The sequence below is a fragment of the Trichosurus vulpecula genome, chromosome 5 (genome assembly GCF_011100635.1).
Source record: "Trichosurus vulpecula isolate mTriVul1 chromosome 5, mTriVul1.pri, whole genome shotgun sequence".
Taxonomy (NCBI): Eukaryota; Metazoa; Chordata; class Mammalia; order Diprotodontia; family Phalangeridae; genus Trichosurus; species Trichosurus vulpecula.
The window spans coordinates 174,531,121-174,548,676 of record NC_050577.1 but is presented as its reverse complement, the minus strand read 5'-3'; the positions used below and the strand labels follow the sequence as shown (position 1 = coordinate 174,548,676).

Below are 17,556 nucleotides of genomic sequence, written 5' to 3'. Positions count from 1 at the left end.
AAACCTCAGAGAAGGCTAACTAAATTCAATGGATTTCAGAATGTCACCCCTGGGGATTTCAATGTTCCTACTGACGACTCTTCTGGCATCCTGACCTAGTGATTCTTCTAGTAGTATACCTTAATGTCAATCCTAGGGACCTTCTTCTCTATCTGGCTCTAGCAACCTATCAGCATGGTTACATCTTCAGCTTTGCTATCACAGAAATGCTCTAAAATAGTGAAAATTCTACTTTCCACACACACCTCTTCTACTCCCTCACTCCACACTGAATTTGCTCTTCATCTTCATTGTAATCTCTGCTTCCTAGAACCCTCCCAATTTTCTAAGTCATCTCTCACCATCTCCCTTGTTTTCATATCCAGATTCGACCCCATGGCCAGTCACTTTATGGGTTCCCTAGCTACCAACCTAGAATCCCTCACTCCTCTGAACTTTCTCTATTCTTGACCTATTAATTTGCAGCCTTAGGTAACCCCTACCACTATGTTTTTTCTACTGTTGCTCCCAGGAGAAAGTTCTTGGAAAAATTGCTGTGAATCTTAGCTACTATAAATTTATGGTAGTCAACCAAACACCACATGAAGTCTGACATTGAATACCACATGGAGTCACTTCACTGAAGTTTGGTAATCTTATTCAGCTGTTATTCGTTTCTTGTCTCATTCAATGGCAGTTTCATTCGCTCAGTTTCTCACTCAAATGGTAGTTTCAAAGCTTTTTCTCTCTCCTTAAGTTCCATCCAATTTGAGATGTCTGAAAGGCAGTTGAAGTTGTTATGACTGGAGGTCAGCAGAGAGGTTAGGGCAGGATAGGCAGATTTGAGAATTGTGAGTCTAGGGGATGGGAACCAATGAAATCACTAAGTGAAGTAGTACATAGGGAGAAGAAAAGGGCCCAGGACAGAGCCCTGTGGGACACCCACATTTAGAGGCTATGACCTGGATAAGGATCCAGCAGAGGAGACTGAGAAGGATTATCTTCCACCATCTGGCACTCTTCCTTTCCATCTTTATCTTATGATTCTTTTCTTTATGTTCCAGTCAAACTAGGCTATTCACCATACCCTGACCATGTCCTATGTTTTCCTGCATTTCTCTGCCTTTGCTTATACTGTTCTTTCATGGCTAGAAGCCCACCTCCCACTCCCATCCCTGAATCTATGTGGTGAAATCCCAAACTCTCAATTTACATAATTTGGATTAAACAATCTCTCCTTAGAATTCTTCTGCCCATCTTTTGACTGAATCGTGGAAGAAGTTCCCAGTTTCTGCCCAATTATGTGTATATTATATAGCAAAAGAAAAATCCCAGACCATTCAACCAATTTTGTCCTCACTATGACCTCTTAGCTATGTCTCTTCCACATCAAACAGTATTTTTCCCCTTGGCACTTAGCTTACCTCTCAGATAAGCATGCTTTGTTCATTCAGTTGCAGTTCTACCTTTGGGTAATTACTTGGCTGGGCAGTTCCCACCACCTCTTCCTAAAACCATAATATTTGAGCACACTGGACAATAGGGCATACTATTGCCACCAACTCTCCCTCCATTGCCACTCTTAGAACATAAGTTCATTGTAAGGGATCAACAAGAAACAGAGAAGACCTTCTAGACCTAAAAGAATTTTTTTCCTTATAACTTAATGGACCATATCAAATTGGAGGCTGAGACAAGGTGGGGGAGGGGTAGGAAGTAGGGTTTTGACTTCATAATCATAAGTAATACAAGTTTTTAAATTGTTATCTCTTAAAATGCAAGCTCCTGATTTATCTCCCTTCCTGAAGTCAACTTTAGATTTCAGATTCCTGCCTGCTGGCCAAAACCACCTTCTTCTTTATCATGGTGACAAAGGTAAGGTGAGAAAAAGGAAGATTTTTACCTCCAGTAGGTGTCATGTGGTGAATGTAGACCTTGCTATCCCTGATGTTGTTAGGAGTCACTGATACCAGGCGATCCTGCCATACCTTGATCCGATTGGAAAACCCGATGATATTAAAATGATCCTGTGGCCTTAGATCATGCAAGATGGTGAAGAGGGCATCTTTGGTCTGGATAAAAACAGAAAGAGGTCACCTTTACCATATGCCATTCAATACTTCTATGGGTGTAAAGGTCTTGTCTTGAAATCCTTTCTCAGTGAGGAAATGGTTGAATCAATCAGAAAAATTTACTGAATACCTACTATGTACCAAGAGCAGCTAGGCAGCACAGAGGATAGAGTGCTGGGTCTAGAACTAGGAAGACTCATCTTCCTGAGTTCAAATCTGGTCTCAGACACTTACTAGCTATGTGACCCTGGGCAAGTCACTTAACCCTGTTTGCCTCAGTTTTCTCATCTACAAAAATGAGCTGGAGAAAGAAATGGCAAACCACCCTAGTATCTTTGCAAGAAAACCCCAAATGGGGTCACGAAGAGTCAGACACAACTGAAATGACTGAACAACAACACCACCAAGCATTATGATGGACATAAAACAAAACAAGATATAGTTTCTGACCTCAAGAGGAAAGGAGATGAGAAAAAATAAATAAATAGTGATACATAGGGGTCATTACTGTTTAGACCTCACCATTACCCATGACAGCTCCACCTTCAAGATCTAGAATCCTAAAATCTCCTTTTTCTAGTCACAATTTCCTGTCTTCCCCCTTTTCTCACTGCCTCACATATCTTTATCCTCATTATAATCTTCAGCCCCTTACTTCCTGTTCTCCAAGATCAGCACACATGGCCTGCTCTCCCTTCACTACCTTAATTCTCTGGTTTGCTATTACAATGATGCACTGATTTACAAGATCATACCTGTAGTGCTATGAGAGGCCATTAAGTCCGGGAAGCTGAGAGTCTGAGGAGGAGAGGTGTTAAATGACATACCCAAGGTCACCCAGCTGGTGTTTCTGGCAAGATTTATATTTGAGTTTTCCTGACTCTAAGCATTCTATTCACTGCACCACTCAGTTATCTTCCCCCCCTCACACTTCCCCCCTCTCCATCCTTCTCCTGTTCTCCCTTTGCTAATCCAACTCCTGGACCAACAATAACACCCTCCTTTTCTACTCCTACTTCAGAGTCGCCAAGTACTACTGGACAAAGTCCTAGAATTAAGGTGGCTAGGTCTTCTACAGATTCATGCTATGTAACCTCAGCTGGGCTCTCACTGCTACAGGGCAATACTTCCTGTTATCTGAATCCCTATCCCACTCTCCACAGAAGCTACTCCAAATCTTCTGCTCTCTCATGAAACCCCTCACATCATCCCCACATCTCTCAATAAATGATTTTGCCTCTTGCTCTATTGAGAAGACAATGAATCTGTCATGAGCTCCCTCATTTCCTGTCTTCCCATATCGTAACTTCTCTGTTGTCACCCATCTCCTTCACTCCAAGGGAGAATGAGACAGTCTTTCTCCTGGACAAGACTAATCCTCCCAGTTCTCCCCTTGAGTCTAATCCGTCTTATTTCCTTTATCAGTTTCCCTCATGCCATACAGTGGGCAGTAGAAGTTAATGGTATAGGAGCATATGCTAACCATAGCAGATCTATAACTGAGAAGTATAAGCAACCTGATCTGTAACCATCAAAATATGCATTTCATACTGGAATCCTTTCCAGACTCCTGCCTATTGACCAATTATGTTTTGTCATGTTGTTGTTAGAGAAAGAAGGAAGGAGGGAGTGATGAGGGAGGGAGGAAAGAGAGAGGAAGGAAGGAAGGAAGAAAGGAAGGAAGAGAGAGAGAAAGAAAGAAAAAGAAAGGAAGGAAAGAAGGAAGGAAGGATGAAAGGAAGAAAGAAAGAAAGAAAGGAAGGAAGAAAGAAAGAAAGAAATAAAGAAATAAAGAAATAAAGAAAGAAAGAAAGAAAGAAAGAAATAAAGAAAGAAAGAAAGAAAGAAAGGAAGGAAAGAAAGAGAAAGGAAGGAAGGAAGGAAGGAAGGAAGGAAGGAAGGAAGGAAGGAAGAAAGAAAGAAAGAAAGAAAGAAAGAAAGAAAGAAAGAAAGAAAGAAAGAAAGAAAGAAAGAAAGAAAGAGAGAGAAAGGAAAAGAAAAAGTTTTCCCTTGACTCTGTACCTTTAAAGGCATGAAGAAAATAAACCTATCACATAACATTCTCCTGTAAAGATTTGAGACCTCTCCAAATTCTTTCAAAAGAAAAGAGTAACAATAAAAATCCATTCTTTTTTCTTGCCAGCCTGGAACTCCTGCTACTCCTCTCATATCTGTTTTCTCCCTCCCTATCTGGCTCTATCTCTCCCTGACTCCCATCCTGTTCTAGCCCTTTGGAATTGTAGACTCAAGGGCAGCAGAATTTCTTCTTCTCACACAACAGGTGCACTGTCTTCACAAACCACAAACATCCTGTGGAAACAAATGGAATTCACACCCAAATAAAGCTGTCACTACCAGCTAAAGATGATATTTTCTAAGTACCTAACCGTGTACACTGAAGCAGAAAATGAGCTGAGCAGACATTGTTTATACCTTTGAACTCTGTGCTCCAAGATAGCCCTGATGTTAGTAAATACATGAAAGACATAGACACAACTAAATCACAACATCGAACTAATACAAAATAACTGTCACTAGGTACTTGTACTGGCCACAAGTCTAGTCTTTCAATTCTATAAGCAATTGATAACTACTGACTATAAGGCCCTGGGGATTTCTTTTAGATTCTTCTTGAAATTTCAGTGGTATGAGATAAAGAAAATCCCTACCAAAGCAGGTTGGCAATTGCCCTGAAATTTGGGAACACTGAGAACTGGGGTCACTTAGTAATTTATCAGTGGCAGGAATTGAATCCACATCCTCCTGACTCAGGCTGGCTCTCTATCTATTATATCACACTACGTCAAGGACCTCCTTCTCGTCTCTCTGCAGATGTGAGATATGTTGCATAAATTAAATTGACAAGACTTGACAAGTGATTGGATGGGGATGGGGTTAGGCTGAAGGAAAGGGAAGAGTTAAGACTGTTCTGAGGTTACAAACCTGGAGGACTGGAAGAACAATGTACACTTAACAGAAACAGGGAAGTCTGAAGGGGAGCTAGTTTAAAGGGAAACTAAGAATGGGAGACAGTAGTCTTCTTGGACATGTTGAGCTTGAGATGCCAACGTGACATCTAGGTAGAGCTATTCAGTGAGCAGCTGGTTATTAGAACTTTGGGTAGAGATGTAGATTTGTATTTTTAGATTTGTAAGTCATTTGCATGTAGATAAGCACTGAACCCATAGGAACTGATATAACCCAAAGAAGAGAAGATGGTCCAGGGCAGATCCTTGGGGGACACCCAGTCACTGGCATTTCATGTTTAGAAAGATGGCTTTGGGGAAGTGAAAGGGACAGATCCAGTCTGTCCTGAGAAAATTCCCACATGTTCTGACATTCAATTTGATTCAATTCAACAAATATTCATCGTTTATAGTGTACAGAGCATTATAATGGATTCTGGAGGAGATATGAAGCTTAGATAAGACATCACGGTGCCTGTAGTCCAGAACAGAGATGAGACATGAACACAGATTAACCATAACCCACGTTAGTACATGGTAAGTACATTCAGGAGATGAGAAACAAAGAAGCCCAAGGAAGTTTTTGGCATTACTCATCCTTTCTTCCAACTACATTTTCCATCCCAAAGTAAATATCAAACACCCGCAGCATCGTCCTTAGCCATTTGGTCTTATCTCCTGTCAGGGTTCCCAGTTCAGCTGCTTTGTAATGAAGTGACCAAAGAAAGCAACCACAGAAGCCTCCCAAACCATTCCCCTCCTGGTCCTGTATTTAGAAGCATTTAGCACTGACTGATGTCAAAAGCTGGCCAGGTGCCACTGGGCTTGAATCGGGGGAAACTTTGTCGGGTGGATATGATGTTTGTTTAGCTGCTGGCATCCTCAGGGATCCTTAAATAGTGAGTTTAAGCCCAGAGAAGGATTGGCCAGGCCCTTCTACTGATGTTTTTTTTTCCCATTGCGCCTGATGCTCTGTTTGAGGAATAGGTTATTGGGTTTTGGAATTTGGTGGGTTTTTTTCATCTCTCTGTGAAATATTTGGATCTCTCCACCCTCCTCTTTTCTTAGCAGTTGCTACAGGTTTCTTATGACCTTGTAAGGCCACAGCTGCAAGTTGTCCTTAAATGACCTGAAGAATGGCAGTACAGTGGGACCCGTCTGTTCCTCTAGCCTTTTGGGTTTGTTACAGCCTTTCAGATATTACCCCCAGAGGGAACCTTGGCCTGAGCTGCTACCACAGTGAGCTAACCCTTTGCTTGCTTAAACCCTGAGCATAGGAAGTCTGGTGAGCTACATTTGGGAAGTCTGCAGTCTTCAAAGGGTTTGGAAGGGTAGGAAGGGCAAAAGTTCTGGAGAAGAAAGTGCTAGTAAATGCTAGGGAGCTTAAGCTGGCTTTTTTGCACAATGTGTTTGCAAGTTAAAGACTAACAGAACCATGTTCAGACATTTTCATGGATTTATGAGCCAGAGTGATGAAGAAACCCACATTCCATAGAGATCGTAGGAAACCTGACCAAGCAGAGGGAGATTTTATAGTACTCTATATATACTTGCAGCTAAGTGGCACCATAGTGCACAGAGCACCAACCTGGAGGCAGAAAGACTCATCTTCCTGAGTTCAAATTCGGCCTCAGACACTTATTAGCTGTTCGGCCCTGGACAAGTCACTTAACCCTGTTTGCCTCAGTTTGCTCACGTGAAAAATGAGGACAAATAGAGAAGGAAACAGCAAACCAGTCCAGTATCTTTGCCAAGAAAACCCCATAGACTACAGAGTCAGATATAACTGAACAACTGAACAAAACAATAATATATACATGGGTCTAGACTACACCTATAAGGCATACTTTTTATGTAAAGGTACATGATATCAGTGATTTGCTAAATGCTATTCTAATCATCAATATTATCACAGGACTTTGCATTTATAGCTCTACAAGAAAGACATGATAGTCCTGACCTATTAACTGGTAATGTCAATGCTAAAAAAAAATTAATGCATATCTGAAAAGAACCATTTATTATAATCTCGGCTTGGAGAATATCTTTACAAGTCACAGAGCAGGTGAACTGGTAAATCAGGGAATTTAAATGGAAAGGATTGGACTAGATCAAGGGTTATTAACCAAAGTTCCACAGTGTAAGGATAGATTTCAAGGAGCCCATGAACTAGGGTAGAGAAATAGTGCATCTTTGTTTTCACCAACTTCTAACCAAAATGTAGCTTTTCCTTTAATTATTTAAAAACATTATTTTGAGAAGGGGTCATTGGCTTCATCAAACTACCAAAGGAGGCCATGACACAAAAGAGGTTCAGAATTCCTGGACTAGAAAATCTCTAAAGACCTTTCCAGTTCTAAGTCTGTGATCCCATGATCAATCAATAAATAAGCATGAAACAGACTCTGCGCTATGCTCTCAAGATACAAGACAAAAATCACAGCTGCTCCCTCAGGGACCATCCATTCTACAGGGGAGACAACATTTACATACTTGTTGTTTAGTCAATTAGTTATGTGTGAGTCTTCATGACCCCATTTTAGGGTCTTCTTGGCAAAGGTACTAGAGTGGTTTGCCATTTCCTTCTCCAGCTCCTCATACAGATGAGGAAACTGAGGCAAATAGGGTTAAGTGACCTGCCCAGGGTCACTAATAAGTGTCTGAGGTCATATTTGAACTCAGGTCCTCCTGACTCCAGGCCCAGTGCTTTATCCACTGTTCCACTCAGCTGCCCAGTTATTTTATATACAATTATTTATATATGCATACACACAGTAAAACTATAAAAATTTTTGGCTTGGACCTGTGATTTCACTGGCAAATAGAATTCCTAGTAAGGAAACTGTCTCTGATGAGCAGTTGAACAGTTAATCTACAACTTATCGTTTTAATTTCCTGGAACATTGAGAGGATCACACAGCCAGTATGTGGGAGGTGGGACTTGTACCCTGATTATCTTGACTCCAAGGCCAATGTGCTTACTCTCTCTCTCTCTCTCTCTCTCTCTCTCTCTCTCTCTGTCTCTCTGTCTCTCTCTGTCTGTCTCTCTCTCTCTGTCTCTCTGTCTCTCTCTGTCTGTCTCTCTCTCTCTGTCTGTCTGTCTCTCTCTGTCTGTCTGTCTACTATTCTAGGCTGTCTCTGTTCATAATAATAAACACATGGCAATTTTTGGCCAGAAGACAGCAGTAGCTACGTCCCCACCCTGGAGAGCTAAGTAAAAAGTCTTAGTCTCCTCTTGCTCAGCATAGTTAAGGATGGGTGACTGAAGGAGAATATGAAAACTCTTTCCTTGGAGATCAATAAAAATCTAAGATCTGAAGTGAATGGGGAATAAGTCTTAGGTGATGAAGCAACACACATCTGCCAGGAAGCAGGTGTTGGGGCCTAGAGCCAAGATGGTACAAAGGATGGCTTCTAACTTGTTCTTTTGAATACTTTCTAGGATTATAATAGGTAATACTAACTTTTTGACAAAGTACCATTCGATGGAATTAATTCCATTTCTTGTACATACATTCCTTAGGTCAAAAGGTTTTTCCTTAAAAAAACATAGTTATGGAAGTTAATCCTAGCTCTGCCTTTGATTTATTATTTATACTTGAAGCAAGTCTCTTAATCTCTCTTTCTCAAATTCTCCATCTATAAATGTAAGGGTTTTCATGACTTACCATTTTCTTTTAGAACACTAGGAAAAAAAGATCACACTATCTCTTGTGATGATTTGTTCCTTTGCCCTTAGAAGGCACCAGAACGGAGACTATTGGAGGGCTAATTTCCCTTCCTCAGCTGTCATCGTTAGGCCATTGCTCATATACTCCTCCCTTGTTATGGCCACTGATCACAGTGGAGGATTCTGGTACAGCAGTGTACCCTGATATCAGTGACCTACTCCCTCAAGGACCAAATCCAAATGATAGCATTTTCCTCCATGCTCTTGGCACAGCCTTGGAAGGGAGAAATGTGTGACTGTTGTAACCAACAACTGGTGAACCACTTTAAAACTGCATCAACCCCTTTAAAAGTGGGAAGATATTACATAATAAAAGCCTCAGGGTGAAGCTTCAGTACAGCCAATGAAAGACCAACTGTCTGTATAATACTTCTCAGGGTCCCCATGAAACAGACATTTTCAAATATTTTTGTATCTGCATCAGACAAGGCATAAATTCTGATGCCAATGGTATTTTTGTTACAATTCTTGGGTTGTGCAAAGAGAGAGGGAAAATTATGACATATATGTGAAAGCCAAGTTCAAAGGCGGCTGATGTGTTAGGCATTACTTCTACACACTAAGGGTCCTATTCACTTGCTTCACTCTATACCAACACATTTTGATTTTCTCTATCATTTTTCCATATGGTCGGTAGTCTCCTATGATAACTACCGTATTTGTAGAAGGGACCAAAATTGGGACGGCTGGAGGGGAAACTCTTCCCACATTGGACTTTGTCTTCGGCACCTAAAAGAGTGGCTTGCGTCTTGCATGTGTGTAATAAATAGGTGTAAGTTTTTTTTATCACTGATTGTTGCACTGAATTGCACGTGTTGATTTAGTCTCCAGCTATATTCACACTGAACATCAGAAAAAGTACCACATTTAAAACCTTATATGTGTCCATCCGACTTAAGCCACAGAAAAATACTATGACCAACCACCCTGAACAAACCTGAAATAATGCTGTTTTCTAAAGGCAGTCTCAGAAAGAAGGGAGCAGACTGGTTTAATATTGGGCAAATGCCTGGTCACTTAGAGGTCAACTTCACTTTTTAAAAATTCAATTCATTTCAATGCATCTAATAACGATAATAAGAATAGCATTTATATAACACCTACTATGTGCCAGGCACTGTGCTACTGAGTGCTTTACAGATCTCATCTTGTTTGATCCTCACAACCCAAGGAGGTAGAGATGCTATTTCTTATCCCCATTTTGGAGTTGAAGAAACAGAGGCAAAAGGGGGTTTTTTTTTTGGTTGTTTGTTTTTAAGTGACTTGCCCAAGGTCATGCAGCTATTCAGTGTTTGATCCCACATTTGATCCCACAGTCTTTCTGACTCTAGGCCTAGTATCGACCACATGCCATCTAGCTGTATATTCATTAAATGCTTACAATGTTCTAGGCAACTGCAATAAAACGACAAAAAAATTTTTTAAACTACCTCCTAAGAGCTGAAATTCTATTGGCTTATAAAATATGTAAATAAATAAGTAAACAAAAGGTAATTTGAAGATGGAGAAAGTACTATCAAGTAGGGTTCAGGAAAACCTTCCAATGGAGGTGGTGGTGAAGGAATTTAGGGATTATTTGAGGCAGAGGTGAGGATGAAGGGTATTCCAGGCATCAGGGATAGCCTATGCAAAGGCTTGGGGTTTGGAGAGAGGGAACAGCAAGCTGGCAGGTAGAGAGAAGGCAGCTAGGCAGTTGAAGTGGATAGATTGCTGGGGCTGGAGTAAGGAAGACTTGAGTTCAAATCAAACCTCAGACACATACTAGCTGTGTGACCTCTGTTTGCCTTAACTCACTGGAGAAAGAAACAGCAGACCTCTCCAGTATCTTTGCTAAGAAAACCGCCATGGATAGTACTAACTGTCCACAGGCTATTGAAGAGTCATACATGACTGAACAACAAGAGTGTGTGAAGATATAAGTAGGTAGTAGAACCTCACTGTGTGCTATAGATCATCTTTTATCATTGCATCAGGACTGGTATTTGCACATAGAAGGCAAACTTAATAAATGGTTATTGAATTAATGACTGAGTGCTTCTACCATTCCCCTATTACTATTGCCTAATGACTTTAGGTGACAAGTAACATGATACAGTGCACAGAGAACCTGCCTTGCAATTAGGAAGATCCAGGGTCATTTCCCTTCTGTGTCACATACTAGCTGGGTGACACAGGTTTCCTTTGAGCTACAGTGTGATTTCTCCCACCATATTCCCATCACTTCAATCTCAGCCACCAGTTCTCCTTTGATAGGGAGAGTAACATCCAGAATACACATTTTAGGCATTTTAGAGCTGCTTTGTGCTGGAAAGTGGAGATTTTAAAAAATCAAAATGCCAAAATGAAGGATGAGCAATGAACTTCAAGAATGTCTCACTGGTAGGCATAGACCAACATCTTATACCGTATACCAAGATGAGGTCAAAATGGGTACATGATTTAGACATAAAGGGTGAAACTATAAGCAAATTAGGAGAGCAAGGAATAGTTTGCCTGTCAGATCTGTGGAAAAGGGAAGAATTTATGACCAAACAAGAGATAGAGAACATTATGAAATGCAAAATGGATGATTTTGATTACATTAAATTAAAAAGTTTTTGCATAAACGAAGCCAATGCAACCAAGATTGGAAGGGAAACAGAAAGTTGGGAAAAAATTTTTACAGCCAATATCTCTGATAAAGGCCTCATTTCTAAAATATATAGAGAACTTAGTCAAATCTATAAGAATACAAGTCATTCCCCAATTCATAAATCATCAAAGGATATGAACAGGCAGTTTTCAGATGAAGAAATTAAAGCTATCTATAGTCATATGAAAAAATGCTCTAAATCACTGATTAGAGATATACAAATCAAAACAACTCTGAGGTATCACATCATACCTATCAGATTGGCTGACGTGACAAAACAGAAAAATGGTAAATATTGGAGAAGATGTGGGAAAATTGGAACACTAATGCATTCATTGTTGGTGGAATTGTGAATTGATCCAACCATTCTGGAGAACAATCTGGAACTATGCCCAAAGGTCTGTAAAACTGTGTACACCCTTTGATCCAGCAATACCACTACTACATCTGTATCCCAAAGAGATCATAAAAAAGGGGAAAGGACCTACATGTACAAAAATATTTAGAGCAGTACTTTTTGTGGTGGAACTCAAAGGGATGTCCATCAACTGGGGAATGGCTGAACAAGTTGTGGCATATGAATGTTATGGAATACTGTTATTCCATAAGAAACGGTGAGCAAGCGGACTTCAGGAAAACCTGGAAAGATTTGAACGAACTGATGCTGAGTGAAATGAGCAGAACCAGGAGAACATTGTACACAGTAACAGCAACATTATGTGATGGCCAACTTTGTTAGACTTAGCTCTTCGGAGCAATGCAATGATCTAAGACAATTCCAAAAGACTCATGATGGAAAATGCTATTCACGTTCAGAGAAAGAGCTATGGAGTCTGAATGCACATTGAAGTATACTATTTTTTCTTTTTTATTGTTTTTTGCTTTTTCTTTCTCATGTTTTTTTGTTCTGATTCTTTTTTCACAAGATAACTAATGTGGAAATAAGTTTAATATGATCATACATGTATAGCCTATGTCAGATTATATACCACCTTCAGGAAGGGAGAGTGGAGGGGGAGAATTTAGAACTCAAAAATCTTATAAAAGTGAATGTTGAAAACTTAAAATTAATTAATTAATTAATTTTAAAATAAATATCTCACTGGGTAGGTACCCTGCCCTTCAACAGTCTGCATCTGTCTGATAGACACATAAATGTAGAGTGAGAAGAGAACACAGGGCTATCTAGTCCAATTCTCTCATTTTAGAGATCAGGCAGTTGGGGGCAGAGAATTGAAGCTGCCCAGAATTTTAATTAACCTCCAGGGTATCAAAAGGCTATTGATGGTGTTGATCACTATTTGCCATAGTGGTAGGGGGCAGCTGTGTGGCATGTTAGATCGAGTGTCTGGCCTGGAGTCAGGAAGACTCATCTTCCCAAGTTCAAATCTGACCTCAGACACTTCTTAGCTGTGTGGCCCTAGGCAAGTCACTTAACCTTGTTTGCTTCGGTTTCCTCATCTGTAAAATGAGCTGGAGAAGGAAATGGCAAACCACTCCAGTATCTCTGCCAAGAAAACCCCAAATGGGGCTCCAGAGAGATAGACGTGACTGAAAAAGCAACTGAAGAACAACAAGGTGTGTGTAGGGAGCAGAGCACGGATGGGGTGGACAGATTGACCCAAAGATGAGTGGTGTGAGGCAATGATAAAGACAGGTTAGTAGCAGTATACAAGTGAGTGGTATGTGCTTGGATGGGGAACTCAAGGGTTTTGGAGACCTAGGAACTTGTGAAAGAACCTTGTGGTGTGTGTGTGTGTGTGTATGTGTGTGTGTGTGTGTGTGTGTGTGTGTGTGTTTACTTGTTTCTATGCATACATTCTCCCAGTCACCCCGACTTACAACTTGGGTATCATCCTCAACTCTTCTCTCTCACTGCCCCACTCCCTCCATATCTAATCAGTTGCTAAATCCTGTCATCTCTAGCTTCCCAACATCTCTTTCTGTGCCCTTCTTGCCTCTGTCATTGCCACCACTAGTACGGGCCTTTATCACCTCACACCTGGACTGTCCCTCTAGCCTGACCTAAGTCTCTCCCTACTCCAGTCTATCCTCTACTCCCTAAAGTGCAGGTATAACCATGGCCCTCACCTCCCTCTTCTCATTCATTCACCTCCAGGGGCTTCCTGCTGCCTCTAGGATCAAGTACAATATCCTCTGTTTGGTTTTAAAAACCTTTACAACCTGGCCCCTCCTACCTATCTTCTTACACATTACTCCCCTCTATGCACTCTGAGATACAGCAACATTGTTTTTGTGGTTCCTCACAATTGACAATCCATCTTCTGACTCCAGGAATTTTTACTGGCTATCTCCCATGCCTGGAACTCTTTCTGTCCTAATCTTTACCTTCCTTTGCTTCCTTCAAGTCTCAACTAACGTCCCATAAGAAGCCTTTCCCAGTCCTCTTAAACTTTATTTAAACTTCCCTCTGAGATTTTCTCCAATTTATCCTGTATATATCATCTAGTTTGTACATTTGTGGCTGTTGTTCAGTCAATTTTTAGTTGTGTCTGATTCTTCTTGACCCCTTTTGGGGTTTTCTTGGCAAAGATCCTGGAGTGGTTTGCCATTTCCTTCTCCAGATCATTTTACAGATGAGGAAACTGAGGCAAACAGGGTTAAGTGACTTGCTCAGGGTCACATAGTTAGTGAGTGTCTGAGGCTAGGTTTGAACTCAGGAGGATGAGGCTGCTTGACCCTAGGCCCAGCACTTGATCCACTGGGCCACCTAGCTGCCCCTTGTTTGTACATAGCTTTTTGCAATTTCTCCCTTGAGATCAGAAACCTGTGGGGTGGTATTTTTTCCCTTTCTTTGTATCTTCAGCATTTAGCATAGTGTTTGGCACTTAATAGATGTTTAATAAATGATGGCTCGTTGGTTGGTTGACTGTGGAAAGAGGTAGCATCATGGAAAACTGTCCCACTGGTGCCCTGAGCATGGAGATTGTATGGCTCTGGGGTTCAAGTCCTTCCCATATACCAGTATTTAGGAAGCAACATGGAGAAAATCCTAGTAGTCTACACAAGGGAAAGCAGAATGAGGTTACCGTGAGTAGGTTCTTAGCCTTTACTCTCTCAGCCTTGCCTTGGCTGACCTGGTCTTGAACCTGCACCTGTCCCCATAACTTGTCACCTCCCACAGTAAGGTAGGACTGGGAGCAGAGTAACAGGCCTCAATCCTAATCTTTAGTTTTATTCACTAGGCCATGTATCCCTCTCTCAAGAATACAAAGTCAGGACTTTTTGCCATAGAGCATTTTTCTTCGCTCTACAATTCCTCCGCCTTGTCTCCTTCCCCCTGAAAAGACAATCTATTCTTTCTCTGTTCGCTACAAGCTCAGGGCCATGGCTCTCTCTCCCCTTCAGCTCCCTTTTCAATGTTGCTTTTTGTTTCAGTGAGAGAGGATGGAACAAAACAAATACTGAATAAATTCAAGTAAAAAAGACCGGGCGATTCCAGATAAAATGTGCCCTTATCTGTGCCGAGGGGAGGACAGAGTTTGGATAGCACTGTTCTTGATGCTTGAATGCTCTCCTCAATGATAAGGACATTAGTCAAATTTCCCCTCCTGTAAATCAGGCCTGGACTCTTGGCAATGGTGATGGTACATGTTCTGTGATTATTCAGCAACACAGGATAATCACTAGAGGAATGCCAAGATACATGAAAAGAGACTAAATATTTACAAGGGTCCTCCCCCCTTTTCATAGGGCCTTCATACAAATTACCATAGACTTTTGGGGTCAAAATGTTAGGGTCCTTTTGGCCACAAACCCCAAATATCAAACTGTAGCTGAATAAGAATTTCACTTCAAGAAAAAAATGCCCCTAGTGTAATGAAATACTCCCTATTTTTCTTCACATATCACTTGATGCATCACTGTATTGGCACTAGTGTGGGAAGCCCCAGTAAAACTATTGTCTGATAGTCTTATGGGGTTTTTTTTTAACTTACTTTATACTAACTCTCTAGCCTCTTGTGAGTCATGAAGTACTAATATTCTCTATTTGACAAATGAAAAAATATTTCATATTATTCTCAGATAGAAGTAGGACATATCAGCCATAAATACAAATGAATTTGTGATTAGCAAACCACCCTCTCCCTTCCTGTGCCTCGAAAATTATGGGTGGCTGAGGCTGGCAATACCAAGTATCCATTGAGGTGACAGCTTTGTTCATGAATGTGCTAATCTACCAGAAGCCCAGACCAAAACCAGGCCTTCTTGGTACAGAGGTTATCAAACAAATGTTGGACAGTATTCAATACCAAGTGAGAAGAACATTTGTTCAGTCACTCTTCACATCAGCCGTCTGGTTTTCTCTTGGCAGAGCAGGGAAAGAGCCTAAAGATTTGCATGACTGAGGCAAGGAGGGGGCAGGGTAAAGAGGAAATGCCAGATAACACCTTTAAATTTTTACTGCTGAAGGACTGAGGTTGGGGGAGAGTTAGGGGAGGAAGAGAAGGAATGGCAAAAAGGAGGAAAAGTACAAGGAAGTGAGTTCACTGTTGGAGGAAGTATTGGCCAACAAGACTGTCATCACTTAGTGTGGGGGGACAGGCAGAGGGCCCTTACCTTCTGGGGGGGTGAGGCAGGACTATTTAATCAGTGCCCCTCAAACCTTAATGCTCCCAGTGGAGTCAAACTTCCATTAGCCCTGCCCCAGTTATGATTGTGCTTCAGCATTAAAAACCTAAAGGCTCTTAGACCAGTCTCAGCTCTTAATTTAATGAGGCAACTTTAGCATACAAACTTCCACGGTATCATGAGCTTGCCCACATTGGTTGGAAAATGCCAATTATTTACCGACTATTCCTGCCTTTGCCGCTCTTCAAATTAACTTCTGTCCCAACCAGTCCCCTGGGCATCACATCTCGATCATCACCGAAGTCCTTTTCTCAATCCTCATTTCTCTCTCCTTCTGGGGCAATTAACACTGCTGTTTAACCTTTCCATTCCCGAACATCAAGCCAGGAGTTTCTGTTCCACCACAGTGACTTAGTTCTATTTCTCTCCAACTGCTTTTCCTCTGTCTTCGTCCTTTAACCCCAACTAATGCTCCGTCTTTCAACCTCTGCTGTTCTCTTCACACTATTGTCCTTGGTGAAACCATTACTTCAGCCTCAAAATATTGAAATTATTTCTTACTTCTCCCTTTCATTCTTCTCTCATATTGAATCAGCTAACAAGTCCCACCTTTGAAATGTCTCTCATATCCATCCATTCCTTTCCTTTTCCTTCGCCACTATTCCATCCGAATCCTGATCACCTCCCACCAGGCTCACTGAAATAGCCTCCAAACTTCTCTACCTGGCTTTAGTCTTTCCCCACTCTCATCCATATAGTATACCATTGGAAGATTAAACTTTTCAAAAAAAACATATATATATTAGTTTTTTCCCCCGATTACATGTGAAAACATTTTTAACATTCATTTTTTTTTTAAATTTTGAGCTCCAAATTCTCTCCCTCCCTCTCCTCCCCACTCCTTGAGAAGGCAAGCAATTTGACATAGGTTATACATGTGCAGTGCATTTCCATGCTAGCCACGTTGCAAAAGAAAACACAGACAAAAAATAAAAAGAAAAATAAAGCAAGGAAAAAAGTATGCTTTGACCTGCATTAATATTCTATCGGTTCTTTTTCTGAAAGTAGACAGCATTTTTCAGAACTTTAAATATCTTAAAACATTTTTTCCATTGTATTGGTCACCTGTTCAAAAGCTATTCCCATTTTCTCTGAACATAAAATCCCAAATTCTTTGTGCTTTCAAGACTCTGCATAATTTAAGCCCATCTGCTTCTACAGCCATTACACCCCAGTCCTCCAGCCAACACTATTTTCTCAATATTTTCTTACTGTCTCTTTCATTGTCCTGTGAATACACTGTGCTCATTCCTGTCCACCTGTCTTTGGTCATGCTAACTACTCAAGGGTAAAGAGAATAGAGTTTGGAGTCAGAGGACCAGGATTCGAATCCTGACTCTGCTACTTGTGAATTTTTGTGATCTTCAGTTCTCTTGGCATCCATTTCCTCATCTGCAAAACAAAAATCTTAAACTAGTGGAGAGGTCTCTTCCATCTATTAATCTAGAATTAAGTATGAAGTCTTCTTCTATTTGGCATTTTAAGTCCTTCACAACCTGCCTTCACAATCTCTCTTTCCAGGCT

General features: G+C 40.9%; 1 protein-coding gene across 3 annotated transcripts in view; it reads right to left on the bottom strand.

Moving 5' to 3' along the window:
* ITIH5 (inter-alpha-trypsin inhibitor heavy chain 5) overlaps positions 1-17,556 on the bottom strand; it is a 90,999-nt gene that overhangs the window by 27,036 nt on the left and 46,407 nt on the right. For all 3 annotated transcript variants that reach the window (XM_036761274.1, XM_036761273.1, XM_036761275.1), the window contains exon 8: positions 1,883-2,051. In XM_036761274.1, coding sequence (XP_036617169.1) covers positions 1,883-2,051 — 169 coding nt within the window. The remainder of the gene's footprint in view (positions 1-1,882; positions 2,052-17,556) is intronic.